Here is a 20080-nt window from a genome sequence, read left to right on the forward strand (position 1 = left end):
CCCTGGCAGTCAGGGACCCAGGAAAACCACAGAACCACACAGCACACACACACACACACACACACACACACAAACCTCACCACACAGCACACACACATACACAAAAACCTCACCACACAGCACACACACACACACACAAAAACCTCACACACCAGATTGGGAGGGAAAATTCCAGAAGGGTGGCTGCCTCTGCTCCGGTGAGAAACAGCAAACAACTGGGGGTGGAACTGGGAACTGGGTGGGGAGGGGGGCAGGTTTATAGGATCTTTTGAGGGGTGAAGATTTCCATGGTGCGTGAGGATTGATGGGATTTCAAGTCCTAAGCTTGGGGGAGCTTAGGGACTGGTGGGATTTCTTTTTATTATTATTATTATTATCATTTGCTACAGTTTATTCAATTTGTATCTCTGCTGTAGCCCCCTCCCTTGTCTCCTCCTAACCCCTCCCTCTCCCTCCCTCCCTCTTCTCCCCCTATGACCCTCCCTTAGTCCACTGATAGAGGAGGTCATCCTCCCTTCTATTTGACCCTAGCCTATCAGGTCTCATCAGGACTGGTTGCACTGTCTTCCTCTGTGGCCTGGCAAGGCTGCACCCCTCCCCCCCGGGGGGCGGGGGAGGTGATCAGAGAGCCTGCCACTGAGTTCATGACAGAGAAAGTCCCTGCTCCCCTTACTAGGGACCCCACTTGGAGACTGAGTCTATGGGCTACATCTGAGCTGGAGTTTTAGGACCTCTTCATGCATTGTTCTTGGTTGAGGTATCATTCTCTTCAGACCCCAGGGCTCAGTTTTTATGGCTCTGTTGGTTTCCTTTTGGCGCTCCCGTCCCCTCCAGGTCTTTCTGTCTCCCCCTTCTTTCATAAGATTCCCTGCACTCTGGCCAAAATTTGGCTATGAATCTCAGCCTCAGAAAATTAGGAATAATGCTACCTTCAGATCCAGCTATACCACTCCTAGGCATATATCCAAAATATGTTCAACTATACAACAAGGACACTTGCTCAACTATGTTTGTAGCAGCTTTATTCGTAATAACCAGAGGCTGGAAACATCCTAGATGTCCCTCAATGAAAGAATATGGACTACTTCTCAGCTATTAAAAACAAGGAAATCATGAAATTTGCAGGCAAATGGTGGGAACTAGAAAAGATCATCTTGAGAAAGGTAAACCAGAAGCAGAAAGACACACATGGTATATACTCACTGATAAGTGGATATTAGCCATATAATATAGGATAAACATACTAAACTCTAAACTCCTAAAGAAGCTAAACAAGAAATACCCTAGGGAAGATGCTCAATTTTCATTCACAAGTACAAACGCAATAGACATCGGAAGCAGGAGAAGACAGGGAACAGGACAGGAGCCTACCACAGAAGACCTCTGAAAGACTCTACTGATCGAGGTATCAAAGCCGGGAATTTGTTTTCTCTTAGGGTGGGACTGTTCCACTCTCCCACCTAGAGGCTGGGAATGAACATTACAACCCTTAGAAAATGATGCTTACTTTGGGGCTGGAGAGATGGCTCAGAAGTTAAGAGTATTGGCTGTTCTTCCTAGAGGTCCTGAGTTCAATTCCCAGCAACAATGTGGTTACTCATAATCATCTATAATGAGATCTGGTGCCCGCATGCAGGTGGAACACTGTATGAATAATAACTCTTAAAGATACTAAAAAGAAAACGGTTATTAGGGTTAGGGAGGTCTTGGGAGGCGGGTGGGCACTGTCCAGTGGAGTACCTCAGGTGGGGGTCTGGCTAATTTCCTGCTGTGAGGGCTTACAAAGTATATACAAAGTTTACAAAACTCTTAAATTGCTGTGAATAGCCAATAGGGAGGTGTAATATTTGGGACTGCGTTTGGTTTTGAGCCACGCTGTCTTCGAACTCACTATGTATATGGGAATCGCTTTGAACTCCTGATCCTCCTGCCTCACCTGCACCTTCCAAGTGTTGGGATTACAGTGGGGCTCCAAGTCACGGTTTATGCGGTGTAGGGTTTCAAACCCAGGACTTCGTGCAAGTTGAGCAAGCACTTCATGAGCTAAATCGGCTCTAGGGTTTATTTTCATTCCACTGTAGAAAGTTTTTTTCAGCTTCTTGCCAGTTGGTGGCGCTCGAGCATCAACACCTGATACTCTGGTCGCCTGTTTTGCTACGCTTTTTCCATTGTCTACTTCCGCTTCCGCGAGGCGATGGCAGCATCACTTCCGGGAGCTCCGCGTGGACTACCTTGTGCGGCGTTCTCCAGCATGGCGGCTTTCGCCGGCCCCGCGAAGCCGAGTCTGGCGCTAAACCCGCTGGATGACTTAAAATTTCAAAAGACTCTGACGCAGGTGCAACAGCGCGCGAAAAAGGTGAGCGGCGGGGTGGCCGGGCGGAACCGGGAGCCGACCTCTCCCGGGCTTGGAGACTGTGGTTCAAGTCCGGAAGGAGACGGAGGCAGGTCAGGAATCGGTGTGAGAGTTGGCCCTTTAGGCCCTCAGGACTCACGTGAAAAGGAGAGTTACCACGTGTGAGAGCACGGCACCTCCAAATCTCAGACTATGTTAAAACTGCCACCCTTCCGCTTCCACCCGCAAAAATGAGGAGCCATGGCCTACCGCAGCATTCGGAATGTATGTCCCCTTACATCGGAGTGCTTTGAAGACGGATCCGAAAACCCAGCACCTGGAAGGGGGAAGCAGGAGAACTGAGACTCAGAAAATAGCTTGGACTAAGTATTCAGAGATCAGCCAAAGAAAATACAGACATTACCTGTCAAGCTATTTGCCGACAGTGGCCTTTATACTCCTTTGGGTTTTTGTTTTTAGAGACAGAGTTTCTCTGTGTAGCCTTGGCTGTCCTGGACTCGCTTTGTAGACCAGGCTGGCCTCCAACTCACCAGTGATCCACCTGTGTCTTCCTCCACTAGTGCTGGGATTACAGACAGGCGCCACCTCGCCCGGCTTCCCGTTGGCTTTTAACATGAAGTACATTGAGGAGAACCGAAGGATTCTTTGTTTTGTTGTTGTTGTTGTTGTTGTGGGCGTCTTTTGGGAGGGTTGTTTTGGGTTTGGCTTTTTAGTGGCAGTACTGAGTCTATTGTAGCCCAAGTTAGCCTCAAACTTGATATGCAGCCCAGACCTTGAACCCCTGTATCTATTTCATGAATGCTGGTATCACCTGCATAGTTCCCCCTACTGATATAGCAACATATTTTTGTATGGACTGAGTGTTGTGACAGAGAAGTACAGTCTGTATACAACTACAAATAGTATGATTGGATGTGAATAAACTACATTCAGAGTTGAAGGTCTCGGGTTCAAAGTGACAATGGCAGGCCTTTCCTTGCTTGTCCATTGATTCAGAATACAGCCAGCTCTTGGAACACATGCTGTGCAGAGGGGATACACAGGTGGGGACATGTGTGCATGTGTAGGTCAGAGAACCACTCTGGGAGTCTCTCTTGCAGAGTCAGTCTATTTTCAAAGTTCTGTTGCAAGCCAGTCGAGGTCATGTCTACCTTCAATCCCGGTGCAGAGACAGGCAGAGTTCTGCCTATCTAAAAAGACTTTAGAAAGCTGGGTGGTGATGTTGAGTGACTTTAATCTCAGGAAGAAGCAGGTAGATCTCTTGAGTTCAAGGCCAGCCTGGTCCTCAGAGCTGGGGACAGCTAGGGCTACACAAAATTTTTTGTTTGTCTCAAAACAAAGAAAGAAAAAGGACTTTAGAATTAATATTCTCTGAAGTTACTGAATGGTAGCATACTGAAAAGTGGAGACCCTTGCAGAGCGTTGTGATACAGCCTGTTGATCCTCACATTCAGGAATTAGAGGACAGCCTCATCTACATAGTGAGTTACAGGCCAGCCAGAGCACCTTAGTAAGACCCTGCTCAGAAAAGTGTAGACACATACACAAGTTTTGGTACAGTATGCGTTTGCATTTTTAAAATGTTTATTTGTTGTTTTTGTCCTCAGCGAAAGAAGGAAGACAGACTTAATCCTGGAGTAATTTTTCTGGGCCACCTACCAGGAACACTTTCTGAAAGCCATATCTATGACTACTTTACCCAGTTTGGCACTATTACCAGATTCAGATTGTCCAGAAGTAAACGGGTAAGATTCTATATCTGAATTCAACTATGTATATTTTGTTTTTTTATTTGTTTGTTTTTTTGGTTATATGCCATCCTTTGTAATCATAGCCACACAATATTGTTACCTACAAATTTCTCAGGAACTTTTCACAAGCCAGGTGTGGTGGGGCATGATTTTAATCCCAGCATTGAGGATGCAGAGGCAGGCAGTTCTTTTATGAAGCCAGCATGGTATACATCATCAGTTCTAGGACAGCCATAGCTACATAGAGAGAGCCTGTCTCTAGGTAAATAAGTATAAATAAGTTAACTTTTGCAGGTTGCAGTGGAGTCAAAAGAAAATAAGCCTGGTTTAGTGGTATACACCTTTAGTCCTGGCACTTGGGCAACAGACAGGCAGACCTCTGAGTTTGAGGCCAGCCACGGCTGCATAGTGTGGGATTGTGTCTCAATAAAAAGAAAGGGAAGAAGTCGTGAGGCTGGAAGTTGGGTAGCTTAGTCTGTAACTGTCAGTCTATGGAACGCAGCTCAAAATCCAAGTATGGTCATATACACTTGTAATCCCAGTGCTAGGGAGGTGGGGAAGGGGGATCGCCGAGACTGGCTAATCAGCTCCAGGCCAGTGAGAAACTTGTTTCAAAATTCAAGGTTGTTAGGGGCTAAAGAAATGGCTTAATGGTAAGAGCTGTAAGCATGATTTAGAACACACACACCTTTACCTCAAGCACGGAATAAAAAGCCAGTCATAACTGTATCTGTAGCCCCAGTATTGGGAGCCAGAGGCAGTGATTACAGAGCTTGCTGTCAGCTAGTTAAGCCAAAACAGTAGGTCGAGATAATAAGGTATGGAGCCATACATAAAAGAAGACATTGCATCCTTCCGCCTCTGCTTGTTCACAAACAGAACAAGGTAGTCAGGCATCTTGAGGAACAGCATCCAAGGGTGACCTCCAGGTGGTGTGCACACTTGCACTAAAGTTTCATATTTTAAGTCAGTTTATGGTTTGTTAGAAGGCATTCCTACCTATCAGGGAGCTCATAAGTACATGGGTTGGATGGGGTTTACAGGGCGTGATCACACATTGCTTATAAGCCTTCACTCAGGAAAAGCCGATAATAAGGAATGGAATTTAAGACAACCTAACCCTAGAGCAGAATCAGTGTTATAAATGTTCATTTAACTGAGGTAGTTGTATCCAGTCTTCAGATTACATGGGCACGTAGGCCATGTTTATTTTGTCACTGCTGATTCTGTGGTTAATGAACTTCAATTTGGTTTATGTAAGAAGAAAAGATAGGCTTCTCCTCTGGTAGATGCCCTAAAACCATGGGGCCTGGTTTTTGTTGTTTGGTGTGGTGTGGTGTGGTGTGTGTGTATGTAAATTTGCTTTTACTGAGGTTTAAGTCATGGGTTGGGAACTGTCTCTCTTGTGACATATTCCTCCCTACAGGGAATGTCTGTTCTTGGCCCTGCTCTTGGTACCACCAGCCTATTGCCAACTGATTCCTCCCAGAAGAGGATTTCCTCCTTTTGGGACCCTTCCTCCTGGCTGACTTTCCTGATTCCCTGAGCACTTCTTCCTCTTTCATCTCTGCAAGGTTACTAACCAGCTCCTTGAAAGAAAAGCATTCTTTTGTTTGGGTGTAGGGAAGGAGAAGGTGAGACTTCAATTTTCATGAAGAGGCTCCTGGCTTTGGCTTTCTTTGTGGCTTTGTTGAGTCTGGTGTAGGTCCCACTTGCTGCACGGCCAGTGGCCTCTTTTTCTTTGTCAAATGTTTCTGTTATAGTTCCACCAGCTTCCTGCTAATCTCAGCAGTCACTTCCTCTGTCTGAGTCTTCGCCTCCTTCATGGCATCTAAATTTTATAGACTCTATAGTCTCGTAGCATAGCTGCTCCTCACTTGATCTTGAAGCGCCCCCCCCCCCCATTACATCTTTGGGTCCCTCAAAGAAATAATTCATTTCTGATGCATGACTGCGTTTGTTTGTCAGCTACCAGGAGATACAGTGTTTGTTCTGGGCACCGTTCAGCCAGTGAAGGTACAGTGGGAAATGAGTCCATAGTTCGTTCCAGAGCTTAAAACATTAAAGTGTTTGGTTTTCATTTGATTGGTTTAAGACAGAGATTTACTATGTAGCTCTGGCTTTCTTTCCCAGACTTGCTCCATAGACCAGGCTAACCCTGGACTTGTTGCTATCCTGCCTCTGCTTCCCAAATACTAAGATGATAGGCATGTAGCACCATGCCCAGCTTAAAGAGAGTTTTATTTTATTATTTGTGTGTATGGGTGTCTTGCCTGCCTGTGCCTGAGCACCATATGCATGCTTACAGAATTCAGAAGGGAGAGGCATCAGAGCTCCTGAAACTAGAATTTCGAATGATTGTGAGCTGCCATGTGAGTGCTGGGAATTGAACCCATGTCCAGTGCGCTTAACCACTTAACCACTGAACAATCTCTCCAGCCCCTAGAGCAGTGGTTCTCAACCTTCCTAATGCTGTAACCCTTATATACAGTTCTTCATGTTGTGGTGGCCCCAACCATAAAATTATTTTGTTGCCACTTCATAACTGTGATTTTGCCTGGTTTATGTGGTGCTGTGACTTGAACTCAAGTCTTTGTGTTAGGCAAGCACTCTTATCAACTGAAGTACATCCCCAGCCCTTGGCTTTTTGCTTGCTTCCCCCCCCCCTTCCTTTCTTAATTTTATTGATTTGAATGAGGCAGGGGTGAATGTAGAAATCAGGTAGTTTGTTTGCTTCTTCCACCATGTAGCTCCTAGAGTTCAACTCGGGTCATTAGATTTGGTAGTTGGTGCCTTTGTCTGGTGAGTAAGTTACTTCACTGGCCCCTGCTTCTTGTTTTGGTATGGTGTGTCTTTTCAAATTATTTTTCAGAGGATTTGTTAGTTTACAGTGTATAGAGGAATGTTAGTTAAGAACATGGCTGTTCTGGCAAGAGATCACATCCAAAGACCTTCTAGGTCTGTGTGATCCAGCTGGAATACAGACACAGGCCTTTAATCCCAGGAAACAGGCAAGCAGATCTCTGAGCTCAAGACCAACCTGGTATAGAGCAAGTTTCAGGTGAAGAAAAGCTTAGATCCAGGCATGGTGGTACTTGCTTTTAATCCCAAGCAATAAAAGTAAAGTTAGTTTGTAGAAGGAAGCATCCATGTTTGAAAGTGATGTCTACTTTAATGGCAGAAAAGATGATGAATCAGGGAAAGGTTCGACAGAATAGGATGTGCCCAACTCTCATTAGAAGAGAGGAAAGGGAAGCTACTTAAGGGACAATACAGAAACGGGTTACAGAGAGAACTCACATAAAGATTGAATGAGCCAGAGGAGGAGATTAGAAAAGATTGTTAGAGTTAGTTTGAGGCCAAGCAGAGCATTTCAGATGCCAAGAGAAAGGCCAGATTGAATAAGTCAGCTGGGAGAGGAGTTTGAGCCAGAACAGTTGAGTTGAACCAGCCAGCTCAGAAAGAACAAGAAAGGGTGATCTTACTAAGTCTCAGAGGCTGAAAATGTACTAGGCCTAGGTTAGATTGTACAGAAGCCTCCAGGACTAGGCCTAGGTTAGCAGATACAGCAGTTGAAACAGGCAAATAAAAAAAGTGGTGGTCTCTTGGGTTGTAGGTCCATCCCTCTTCCCCTCCACCATCTTGGAGTGGAAGTACTTTTGGGTTAGGAGTACTGATAGTATATGTTTGCTGGCTTACGCTCAGGCTGGCCTTACTCTGTGTAGCTGAAATTCACTTTAAATTGCTGGTGTTTATTTTGAAAAGAAAGCCAAATGGCAATAATGTTGAGTTTTTTGTATCTTTTGAGCTTTGTGGGTTATTGGTATTTTCATAGCAACCTGATGAGAGGTTATTTTATCATCCTCATTCCATAGAATGACACCTGAGGCTTACATGTTAATTAAAGTCAAGTGACATCACCAGGATCAAAGCATAGGCATTTGAACTCCAGAACCTGTAGTACATGTAAGACTAATGTGGTAAGGAAATGTACTTGTGAGCTGGTCCAGGGATTAGGAACTCAAGGCCCGGCATGTTCCTTTGACTAGGCTACAGAAATCAGTGTCAGTTTCTTGGTGAGCATCATGGCACTGAAGAATTGGTTGTTTTCACCACGTGAGATGAGGTTGAACTGCCCACATTTCCCTACTACTAGGGACTGAACCCGAGGCATAACTGGTAAGCACTGGGATACAGTCCTATTTTACTGAGACAAGGTCCAGGCTGGCCTCATTAGATTCATAAGATCCAACAGATCCTTCTGCCTCAGCCTCCTGTGTAACTGGGATTACACCTGTGCCCAGATTGACGTGTTTTAATGGGGGTGGGGAGGAATGTCCTTACTGGTGTGTGATCTGCCTCCATGACAAATAGAACTGTTGTGATATGACAAATGAGTAGACAAGTCCAAGGCTGTGGGAGCCCAAAAAATAGCTTACCGCCAGACCGTGCAATTGAATTCATTGTGGCCAGAGTACTCACATGTGTCATGCAAGTTGAATTTAAGGGATACCAGAAGATCTGTATATTCCAAGCTGTGACTATCTTGTTGGTTTAACAGTTGCAGAGTGTGTGGAGTGGTGAGAGTTGTGACTGGCATCTCCTAATCATCCACAGGGGCTTATGGAGCTTGTTGATGTGTTAGATTTAACTGTGTGTTTCCTGTTGCAGACTGGACACAGCAGAGGCTATGCCTTTTTGGAGTTTGAGTCTGAAGATGTTGCCAAGATAGTTGCAGAAACAATGGATAACTACCTTTTTGGTGAAAGACTTCTATCATGTAAGTACTCTGACCTTCTAGCAAGAGGACTGTTTCTTCTCTGTAATGAGATTAAGGAGTTACTTGTGGGGTTTGTACTCAGGAAGGGGAGCTAACCCATCTTTAATAGGTGATTAAAAGAGACTTTGCTGAAAGCCAGGCCTGGTCGTGCACACCTTTGATCCCAGCATCCTAGAGGCACAGGCAGGTAGTAGAGTGCCCTGCCCTGAGACCAGTTGACAGCATCACAGGACTTCCTGGCAACATTTTCTGCCAGTTCCCGTCACCAAGAGAAACATTCCTGGTGGCGTGGGCTGGTGGGTGTTCCCATGTTCAGTTGAAAGCATGGCTCCTGCTAGGAGAAAGTAGCTGGGCAGGAACCTGGGAGAATTGGTGCTTAGCTCTCACTGGTTTGAGGAAAATAGTAGAAAGGGCTCTGGATTCTACAAAGGTTTTGTTTGTTTGTTTGTTTACTGTTGCTACAAAGCATTAGCCCATCGGGATAGGATGGGAGTATCTGGGCCTGGGAGTGTAGCTTAGCTGGTAGAGTGCTGGCCTGACATGCACATGGCTGTGGATTCCATCCCTAGGGACACATACACTGCATCTGATGGCACAGGCCTTTAGTTACTATATGGGGGAGGTGGAAGTTGGAGGATCAAAAATTCAAGATCATTCTAGCCAACACAGAGTTTGTGGTGCCAGCTTAGGCTACATGAAACCCTGTATTTAAGTCAGAGGGCAGAGCGTAGCTCACCAGGTAAAGGTGCTTGCTGTGAAAGTACGACAGCCTGAGTTCAATTCCCAGAACCCACATAACTGTGGAGAGAGACAACTTCACAAGGCTGTCCTCTGGCCTCCACAGGCATCAGGGCATGTGAGCCCACACACATGCCCTGTTTGAGTTTTAAAAAGTCATTTCTCACAGGGCACAGTGGCTCAAGCCTGTGATCTTAGCATTCAGGGAGGCAGAAGCAGGTGAATCTCTGTGAGTTCGAGACTAGCCTGGTCCATAGACTAGTCCAGGACAGACAGCCAGGGCTACACAGAAACACTGTCTCGAAAAACAAAAACAAACAAAGAAGTGTTTGTCATGTACTTAGTTTATACCATACAAGAAATGCCCTTCTGGAAATATTAAAATTAAGATCCTTTACTTTCTGTTTTTGTGTTTTTATATATATAGGTAAATTTATACCACCAGAAAAAGTTCATAAAGAACTTTTTAAACAGTGGAATGTTCCATTTCGTCAGCCATCATTTCCAGCAGTGAAGCGCTACAATCAGAAACGGGGACGTTTCCAAATGTTAAAGATGGAATATAGGTTTAAGAGGAAGGAAAATTTACTCCGGAAGAGGCTAGCTAAGAAGGGGATTGATTATACTTTCCCTTCATTGGTAAATATCCTTTTCTGATTTTCTTGGTGTCTGCTCAGTAGTTCTAGCATGTGTCTGTATTATAAAGGTTATTCCAGTGTTCCTCACATGTGAGGTTTTTGGTTTGGTTTGTGCTTGTGTTCTTTTGGTTGCTTGGTGGCCAGGCTAGAGCCTGCACGTGCTAGGCAAGTGGTGATCTATTGCTGAGTACTTGCATGTTCTAGTTCTCTATAAAGTTTTCACTCAAACTTGGAAACACTGCAGTGCGTGTGTGTGTGTGTGTGTGTGTGTGTGTGTGTGTGTGTGTGTTTCTGTGAGGATGGAACCCAGGGTACTGAACATGCATCATTCATTCCTCCAACCCCCACGCACAGTTCCCCTTTAGAGAGATCTACTGAGTTGTGTGGTCTGGTTTGAACACAGTCTGTAACCGCTCAGTCAAGCTTTTATTATGGATCCTCCTGCCTCTGCCTTAAGTTCTTGAGTAGACAGATAGGCTTATAGCCCAATATAAGTGGTTGCTACTGTTATTGATGTTGGTAAGACTGGGTGTTGTTCAAAGCTGAAGTCAAACTTTTATGCAGCTGAGAATGACATAGAATTTCTGGTCTTCTGCCTCTGCTTCCAGAGTGCTGGGATTGCGAGTATAGGTAATGATTCCAGGTTTGTGCAGTACTGGAAGTATAGCCCAGGGCTTTAGGTGTGCTGCTTTATATGAACAACATCCCCATCCCCCTGCCACCTCCTTCCCCTGTATAATTTCCTGTTTGTGCACCAGGTGTCCAGCAGTGGACACCAGTTGCCCTTGGAGGCCAGAGGAGGACATTAGAGCTTCTAAAACTAAAGTTGACATAAAGTTGTAAGCTACCATTTGGGTGCTGGTAATTGAACCTGGTTCTTAAGAAAGAACAGCCAGTGCTTTTAATTATTGAGCTATCTCTCTAGTCTCCAGTTTTGGTTGGGGGTTTGTTTGTGATACGGTTTTTCTCTGTCGCAGCCCTGGCTGTCTTAGAACTTTCTTTGTAGACCAGGCTGGCCTTAAAAAGATAGGCATTCAGCTGCAGCTATTCATATAGCTGACAAATTTGCACATTGTTAACTTCTTAATGCTTACTTACTTACAGGTCTTACCTAAGCCGAAGAAAGAGATTTCAGAAGACATTCCTGACACTCCTGAGGATCCTGAGGACTCAGAGCTTAACCAGGTAAGATGATCTCAATAATGGCCACCAGTAACTATAGAAACTTTTTCCATAGTGTTGGCAAGATGGCTTAGAATGAAACAGTTGCCACTAAGCATGGCTACCTAGTTCAATCCCTGGGTTCTACATGGTTGAAGGAAAGAGCTGACTTCTAAAAGTTACCCTCTGACCTCCACACATATACATGCACACATATATGCATACACATAGAGTAATCCAAAAACAATTTTTAAGGCAGATTATTTGAAAAAAATAATTTCTGCTACTTCATGTTTTTGTTAAAGATTTCATTTGGTAGGGGTAGGTGTTTGGGGGTTCATTAGATTTTTTTTTTTTTTTTTTTTTTTGAGACCTAGTGTCCCCCACCACCACTTGGAGACAGGGTTTCTCTGTGTAGTCCTGGCTGTCCTGGAACTTACTCTGTAGACCAGGCTGGTCTCAAACTCAGAGATCCTCCTGCCTCTGCCTCCCACGTGCTGGGATTAAAGGCATGTATCATCACTGTGGGGCTGAGACCTAGTGATTTTAATGTAGCCCAAGTGTTGTAGAATACTATTAATATTTACTATTAATACATGGAACTATTATGGTGTTTTATTATTTAACCTGCTATTATAAAAGTAAATGACACAGAAATCTGTTAGATTTTTAATATGCCTGTATACTAGAACTGGCCTGAAACTAACCCCCTAAGCTAATTTTTCTAATCTCAGCCAAAATCCCATAAATACTTATACATGTTCCAAATGGGGCTGTTCCTCAGGCAGAGCAAGCTCCTCCTGGCCACATGCTGCTAGTTAATGCTTAACCTGTGGTGACTCCACGCTCACCTCTTCTTCCCCCAGTGATCCTTCTGTCTCCAAAATGGAGAGCTAAGTCCTCCTACCTTTCTTCTCCCAACCCAAGTAGGCATTTTTATTGGCCAGTCAGGGATAATTTTGGAGGCAAGGTTGCACAGTGTCAGTTGATGTACTAAGCACTTGCTGGCAGAACAGGAAAGGTCTCTGGGGACAAGCAGTTAGCAGTAACCCCAGACCATGCTACAGCACTCGAGTGAGCCTCCATTTTACATACTAAGCCCAGACTTACTGTTTTCTGAAGACTCTCATCCTCCTGCCTTCCACATCCTTGGTGCTGGGGCTGTAATAGCTGGGCCCTTGCACTGCTGGTTTTTAAAAGCTTAAAACCGGGTAGAGAGCTGGGCCAGTGAGAAAGAACACTTGCTGTGCAAATATAAGGACCTGAGTTCAGATCTTATTGCCCACATGCCAGGACTGATGTATGTTCATGTTCATGCCTTCCACTCTGGGAAGAGGAGGGACATGGACATGTGACAGTTGCTGGCCACCAACCTAGCTTCATGTTTGAGAGACTGTCGTAGGGAAATAAAACTTGGATGAAGTAGGGCACCCAGTGCCCCTCTGACCTCGGCAGGCTTGAATACACAGACAGTTGTTAGCTGTGTGGGTGCCGGAAATTGAACCTAGGTCCTCAACCAGTACTGAGCTTGTCTCCAGCCTCTTGATCTTCATTATTTTGTCATTTTAGTTAAGATTTTGCTTCATATTCTTTTAAACAAATATTTCATTTGTAAAAATAAATGTCAGCGTGAGTCAGGTGAGCAGTTCTGTGATTATGGGTGTGTGTACATTAGACTATAGCAACCCTAGGAACAAGAAGTGAATTGGCAGAGGCATTTCTCCAGTGCTAAGTCCCTTGCTAGTCAGGAAATGAGATAAGGAAGCCTTGCTGGACTTTCCCCTCTGCTACAGTAAGGAATTCGAGGTGTCTTTCACTATAAAACAAGAATATAGGGGTTGCTGAAGGTCTTACCTCTTCCTTGGCTGAATCTTGAGAATATTTATCTTCCATAGAACCTGTCAGCATTTTTCCAAAACACTAATCAGTTAGTGAGAGATGGCATCTATTTCCAGGCTTATTAGATCTTCCTCAGACTTTGGCTATCTTTTAACCTCTTTGCCCAATCTTTTTTTGATAATTTATTTGTGTTTTATATATATTGGTGTTCTCTCTGCATGCATGTATGTATGTAAGTGTGAAGGTGTCCAATCCCCTGGAACTGGAATTACAGACAGTTGTGAGCTGCCATGTGTGTGCTGGGAATTGAACCTGGGTCCTTTGGAAGAACAGACAGTGCTATTAACCACTGAATCATCTCCCCAGTCCCTCAGTCCCAATCTTGTTTTGTTTTTCAAGATACGGTTTCTCTGAGTAGCGTTGGCTGTTCTAGAACCTGATCTATAGATCGGACTTGCCTCCAACTCACAGAGCTCTCCTGCCTCTGCCTCCTGAGTGCTGGTATTAAAGGCATGAGCCACCATGGCCCAGCACTCACTCCCAATTTTAACAGTCACAGGAGCGCTGAGTCAAGACTTGAGGTCAGGGTGTGTTGTAATCCTGGCTGAGCTAATGGCATGCACCATAATGTCTTAGTTAGAGCAAAGCCTTACCCTGCTAACGGGAGCTATTTGGCAATTTAAAAGATAGGCAGACAACTATACGTGTAGAAATATGCAGACTGTTAAGTTTCTGGCCTTTATTTTCAGGTTTTACCTACCCCAAGAGAAAGGCTTTCAGGGTTATCTAGGAGAAAGGAGAAGAAGATTATGAGAGCGTTGAAGAAAAAAATTACCAAACAAATTCCGAAGAAACGTAAAAGGAATAGGGAGAAGAAGTCTGTGGACAGCCAGGTGAGCTTGTTCTTGTGTTCTGGGAGCCAGTGCTGGAGGTATAATTTGAAGGAGGAAAAGCAGTCTCTGCTCCTCCATTCAGTGGGGCTGGGTGAATTTTTGAGGTTTTCAGGTTTTGATTCTTTGACACAGGATTTCAGGTAGTCCAGGTTGACCTCCATGGCCAGGCTAACCTAACATCTGATCTTCCTCCCTCTGCCTCTGCTCCTGAAAGCTGAGGTTACAAACATAAACCATTAATTCGGCTATATACTAGATTGAATGTTGTGACATTTTGGTAGATCCCTAACTAGTGACTTAAAATTTTTTTATCTACTATCTTACCATAATAAAGCATCTCTAGTCAGTGAATTTTGCATAGTTTGCTAAGCTTCTAAACTCTTCATGTTTTCACTTAGGTCACCAGGAGTTAAAAACAGGCTGAAAATATATCACGTGGTACAACTTAAACTAGGAGGGTAGTGATGTTCAGTGGTCATTCCTGATAAAGCTGGGAGAGTAATGATGTTGGTGGTAGTTCCTAATGCCTGTGCTCAATCCTGGACTGTAATTTGGTTTCAGGGTCCCACACCAGTTTGTACACCAACATTTTTGGAAAGACGACAATCACAGGTGGCCGAAGTCAATGACGATAAGGATGATGAAATCGTTTTCAAACAGCCTGTGCCCACAGTGAAAGAAGAGGGGCAAAAGACTCCAACACCTGCAAGTTCTGAGAAAAAACGACGGAGAAAAAGAAGAGCAACCAGTGATCCCTGAAGCACCTATGTGCATGTTTTCTAGGCAGGTGTGATTTTGTTGCAAAGGCCTGCTATATTTTACTAGTGACCTGCAAGCTGTGACGAGACTATTGGAGGAAAAACACATGTTTGTTCATGCCAGTGAGGACAGCCACCAGGAACTTGTCTCCTTTGACCTGAATTTGTATTCAGGCGTTATAGCTCCCTTAGTTTACTCTGTCTATGTGAAACTACAGGCTTAGATACCAGCAGCAGTCTTTGACTGTCTGTGTGGTGGTGTGCACATAAAACTCAAAGGACTATTTCAGGCTTCAGCCTCAGGCATTTGAAACCGGAAGTTAAATACAGAGAAGGCAGTCAGGTGTGAATAGAGAGTATACAGCTTTTTACATGCGTTCAAGTGCTGATGAGACCAGATGACTTGTTTTCACCCATAGTTAATTGCAGGTAAGCTAGTGTATAGGCTTAACAAATCAGCTGCAGCAGTTGTCTTCAAGATTCACATAGTGACCAGACTTTTCTGGTTTTAAGTTTCTGTGCCCTTTCTATGCTTTTGTATTGCTAATTCAGGTTTATTGAATATACCTATCAATCACGAGTAAGCATTCTTTTCATCCTGTTGTGGGGTGGAGTGTACATGGTTGGCGCGTGTGTGTTAAGGGGAGATAAAGTGTCTTCTGTCATTCATTTGAAATAGGCCTCTTTTTTTTTAAAGTTTTTCAAAACATGGTTTCTCTGTGTAGCCCTGACTATCCTGGAACTAACTCTGTAGACCAGGCTGCCTTCAAACTGATGTAGAGATCCACCTGCCACTGCCTCCCACCTACTGATTTTAAAGGTGTGACTCTCAGTGAATCTGATTTCAGATCACAGCACATAGCACCTTGATGGCCTGGCAGTGAGTTCAGGACCCAGGTGAACATTTCTCAGTGTGAGAGCCTTCCCATTCACCAGCAGACACTTGAGACTTTAGAGCTTAGCTTTACCTACAGACTCGTCTGAGCTAATGAATATGACTTAGAGTCAAGTCAGAATGTCACAGCTTAAATGCCTGTGCCATTATATATATGTGTGTAAGCCAGACTTTCTTCAGTCACTTTAACTTATGTGTGTATGTCTGTGATGTTAGGGGAGGAAGAAGCACACAGGCCATGGCACATATATAGAACAACCATTTGAGACAGAACTGGCCAGCAAGCCCCTGAGATCTCTCTTCTCTGTTGAGGGGCGCACCACCAAGCCTGGTTCTTTACATGGGTTCTAAAGATCAGACTTAGGTCCTCATGCTTGTGAGATAGGTACTTTACTGTATCTTCTTCCCAGCCCCATTTTTAGTTTGTTGGGACAGTCTTGTGTACTCCAGACCCACTGATAATTACCTGACCCTCCTGCACCTGCCTCTGGGTATGAACCACCCTGCCTGGCATCTCTGCCCCCTTACTGGGGACTGAACCTAAGCCCTGTGTGAAAAAGTATGATAAGCAATTTTTCATCCAGCCCTCAGTTGTATTTTTTGAGCTTGTTTTTGTGAACCTGGAGCTCACCATTAGATAGACTGGCTGCCAGTGAGTCCCCAGTCTTGGCTTTTCGAGACAGGGTTTCTTTGTGTAGCCTTGGCTGTCCCACTGTCCCAGACTATAGACCAGGCTGGCCTTGAACTCAAAGAGATCAGCCTGCCTCTGCCTCCCCAAGTGCTGGGATTGCCATACCCTGCTCAACCCCTATCTTTTTATGTGAGTTCTGGCAGTCTTGTACTCATTTTTATTTTTGCAAAGCGGAACACTTTCCCGCCAAACCATCTTCTCAGGGCCTAACTGGTTTAATGAGAACTATTATATGAAGCAAATGTTACTATTCTTATTCAAGAAAGGAAATTGAGCACTGAATGAATGGTTCCCAATTAAACTGGCGCAAGGCCTTGTTTCAGTGGGGCAAACTCCTGCTGTATTATTTTTATATACAATTTGTCCAGAGGTAACACCATCCACAGTCATTAATAATATATCAGTCCAGTTATTAATAAAGTGCCTCACATAGAGACACTCTTTTTTAAGATTTATTTATTTGTTTTATGTATATGAGTGCTCTATCTGCATGTACACTGCATGCCAGGAGAGGGCATCAGCTCCCAGCATAGATGGTTGTGAGCCACCATATGGCTGCTGGGAATTGAACTCAGGACCTCTGGAAGAGCAGACAGTGCTCTTAACCACTGAGCCATCTCTCCAGCCCCTGTTATATTATTCTTAGCAATGGAAAGGAAAGACACACAAGCCTTGCGGATGAGAACTGATTACTCTGAAGTTGGCATGGAAATGGGGTTTGGGACAGTTACCCCAAAAGTTGGCCAAGATTTCTTATTCAGATTTGTGCTGGCTAGTTTTATATATATTCGACACAAACTACAGTCAGCTGAGAGGAGAAAACCTCAATCGAGAAAATGTCTCCATAAGATAGGGCTGTGAGCAAAAAAACCTGCCAGGCACTTTCTTAATTAGTAATTGATGGGGCAGGCCCAGCCCATTGTGGGTGATGTCATCCCTGGTCTAGTGGTCCTGGGTTAATAGAAAGGCTGAGCAAGCCGCTAAGTGGCACCCTCCATATCCTCTGCATCAGCGCCTGCTTCCAGATTACTGCCTTGAGGTCCTGCCCTGACTTCCTTCAATGAATTTTGATTTGGAACTGTAAAGAAATAAGCCCTTTCTCCCCAATTTGCCTTGGTCATGGTGTTTCATCACAGCAATAAAAACCTTAATAAGCCATCATCTCAAAATAACAATATGCCACTAGGTGGCAATGGAGCCTAAAAACTAATCCTAAAAAAATCCTGGCATTTAGTTTGGCAGACATACCAGACTATTAGGGAATTTATACTGTTAACTTTTTTTTTTTTTAAACACAATCTTCTATCCTTAGGTAGCCTCAACTTGCTGTGTAGCCAAGGATGACCTTGAATTTCTGATCTTTTGCTTATATGTTTTCAAGTGCTGGGATTGCAGATGTATCTTACCATGGTGCTTTTGCAGTATTGGGGATGGAACCCAGGGTTTGTGCGTGGCAGACAAGCATCCTACCCACAGAGCCAGATTTCCATGCCCCAAACCTTACCTAAAACTAAAATTCTGTGGTGGGGACTTGGCTTTGATACCAAAATCATTTTAAAGGCAGTCTTGTTTTGGTTTGGTTCCTTTAAGTGGTGTGTATGCAAGTGTGTGGGTGCTACAGAAGCCTGAAAAAGGTATTGGCTGGAATTACAGGCAGTTGTTAGCCACCAACATTAATTCTGGGAACCGAGTTCTTTGGAAAAGCAGCAAGTGCTCTTAACCAGTTCCTAAACACAATCTTTAATTCACAATGTACTTTCAACTCAGTTTTATTTATGGCATAAACACTCTACTTAGAATTATGTCATTTTTCTGTTTCACTTAGTAATTTCAACATTTTGGATTATCCTTTTCTTTCATTCTTTTCCCCCTAATTTACTTATTTATTTATTTATTCTTTCTTTCTCTGAGGCTATCTTTGAGACCTCAAACCTCTTGCCTCAGGCTCTGGAGTACTAGGATTATAGACATATGTCACTACACCCAGCTGCAATTATTTTTTAAGTTATAGCTCTATGATGTATTCCTAGTCTTGTTCTCAAAAAACAGTATTTTAAGTTTCATTTGGAAAGTTAGAGTTTAGCTAGGTGCGGTAGTGCACGCTTATAAACACAGCACTCAGAGGCAGAGGCAAGTCTGCTCTACAAAGCAATTCCAGGACAGTCAAGGCTACACAGAGAAACCCTGTCTTGAGGGGAAAAAAAAATAATTTACCTTGGGCCAGGAGTTGGGGTCCTCCCCACACCACATACCAGACCATGGTCTCACTATGTAGCTCCAACTGTCCTGGAACTCAGCTGTATAATCAGGCTGGCCTTGCCTCCCAAGTGTAGGGGTTAAAGGTGTCTCCTCATGCCTGGTCTTCATATGTTAATATTTTTGTTTGGTTAGTTTTGTTTTTTGTTTATTTTCAAGATAGGGTTTTTCTGTGTAGCCCTAGCTGTCCTGGAACTCACTTTGTAGACCAGGCTGGCCTCAAACTCAGAAGTCCATCTGCCTCAGCTTCCAAAGTGCTGGGCTTAAAGACATTCAACATCACCCCTATACCTGCCTGAGTGTTCCATCATTTCAATTAAAGAATACTTCAGGCTGTGGACCTAGCCTAGCTGATAAAGTGCTTGCCTACCATGCCCAAAACCCTAGATTCTATCCCAAACATAGCTGAAACTAGGTCTGATTGTGTACACCTCTAACCCCAGCACTTGGGAGACAAAGGCAAGATAATCAGCAGTCCAAGAGGTCATTCTTGGCTACATGCTGAGCTTGAGACCAGCTCGGGATACTTGAGACACTGTCTCCAAAGGGGACGGGGTGATGGCAGGTGTGTGTGGTGGGTGCGGTGGGTAGTAGCATGTGGTTCTAATTCCAGCACTCAGAAGGCAAAGGCAGGTGAATCTTGAAGCTAGTCTGGTCTACATGGAGAATTCCAGGCCAGCCAAGGCTATATATTAAGACCCTGTCAAAAAAAAAAAATATGGGGGTGGGGTGGGTATTGCTCCGTGATTTAGAGCACTTGCTCTTCTTCCAGAAGACCTGGGTTCATTCCCGAACACCCACATGGTGGATCATAACCATCTGTAACTCCAGTTTCAGGGGCATCATCCATCACCCTGTTCTGGCATCCGAGGACGTCTGCAAATTTTATTAGTTTTATAGTAACATTGCTCGGCAGGTGTCTAGATGCCTGCACTGCTTCCACTTGTGCTAACAGAAGAGGAACCTGTGCCATCAGAGATGTTACTTCTCTGACAGATGGTGCCAATTTTAGAATCTTCCTAGTTATAAATAAAGCTGTCATCTCTCTGATGCCCAGAAAAAGAGACTCAAGACATTGATACTTGCCAAACATGGTTTTTTGTGCAAGTGTTCCAGCATTAACCCTGCTTCTCTCCAGCCATTTCATTCACAGTTTCTTCCGTGGTCTGCGAATCTAAGTAATCACACAGCTTGGGGTTGATGTGGGGAAACAAACCAGAGGAAGCCCTGCTGATCAGCCAGCAAGAGACTGACATTGGGGCAGTGTTACAGGGTGATCATTGGCAGTTTTCTTTCTTCTGAAGGAATATGACATTTCCCCTTCTAT

The 20080-nt window shown here is 44.2% G+C and overlaps 1 protein-coding gene across 1 annotated transcript; it reads left to right on the plus strand.

The window, feature by feature from the left end:
- Positions 1 to 2195: 2195 nt before the first annotated feature.
- On the plus strand, positions 2196 to 15587 carry Nifk (nucleolar protein interacting with the FHA domain of MKI67). The gene is made up of 7 exons (XM_021633218.2): positions 2196 to 2356; positions 3961 to 4098; positions 8776 to 8884; positions 10050 to 10261; positions 11365 to 11445; positions 14010 to 14153; positions 14715 to 15587. Exons 1-7 carry the CDS (start codon positions 2252 to 2254, stop codon positions 14910 to 14912), a joined length of 987 nt encoding a protein of 328 aa, XP_021488893.1. The 5' UTR covers positions 2196 to 2251; the 3' UTR covers positions 14913 to 15587.
- Positions 15588 to 20080: the final 4493 nt, after the last annotated feature.

This window comes from Meriones unguiculatus, chromosome 18 (genome assembly GCF_030254825.1).
Source record: "Meriones unguiculatus strain TT.TT164.6M chromosome 18, Bangor_MerUng_6.1, whole genome shotgun sequence".
NCBI classification, from domain to species: domain Eukaryota; kingdom Metazoa; phylum Chordata; class Mammalia; order Rodentia; family Muridae; genus Meriones; species Meriones unguiculatus.

Coding starts and splice junctions, on each gene's coding strand:
- Nifk (XM_021633218.2), top strand. CDS start 2,252: ATGGCGGCTTTCGCCGGCCCCGCGAAGCCGAGTCTGGCGCTAAACCCG. Junction 10,262..11,364: donor ATTATACTTTCCCTTCATTG/GTAAATATCCTT, acceptor ACTTACTTACAG/GTCTTACCTAAGCCGAAGAA. Junction 11,446..14,009: donor AGGACTCAGAGCTTAACCAG/GTAAGATGATCT, acceptor CTTTATTTTCAG/GTTTTACCTACCCCAAGAGA.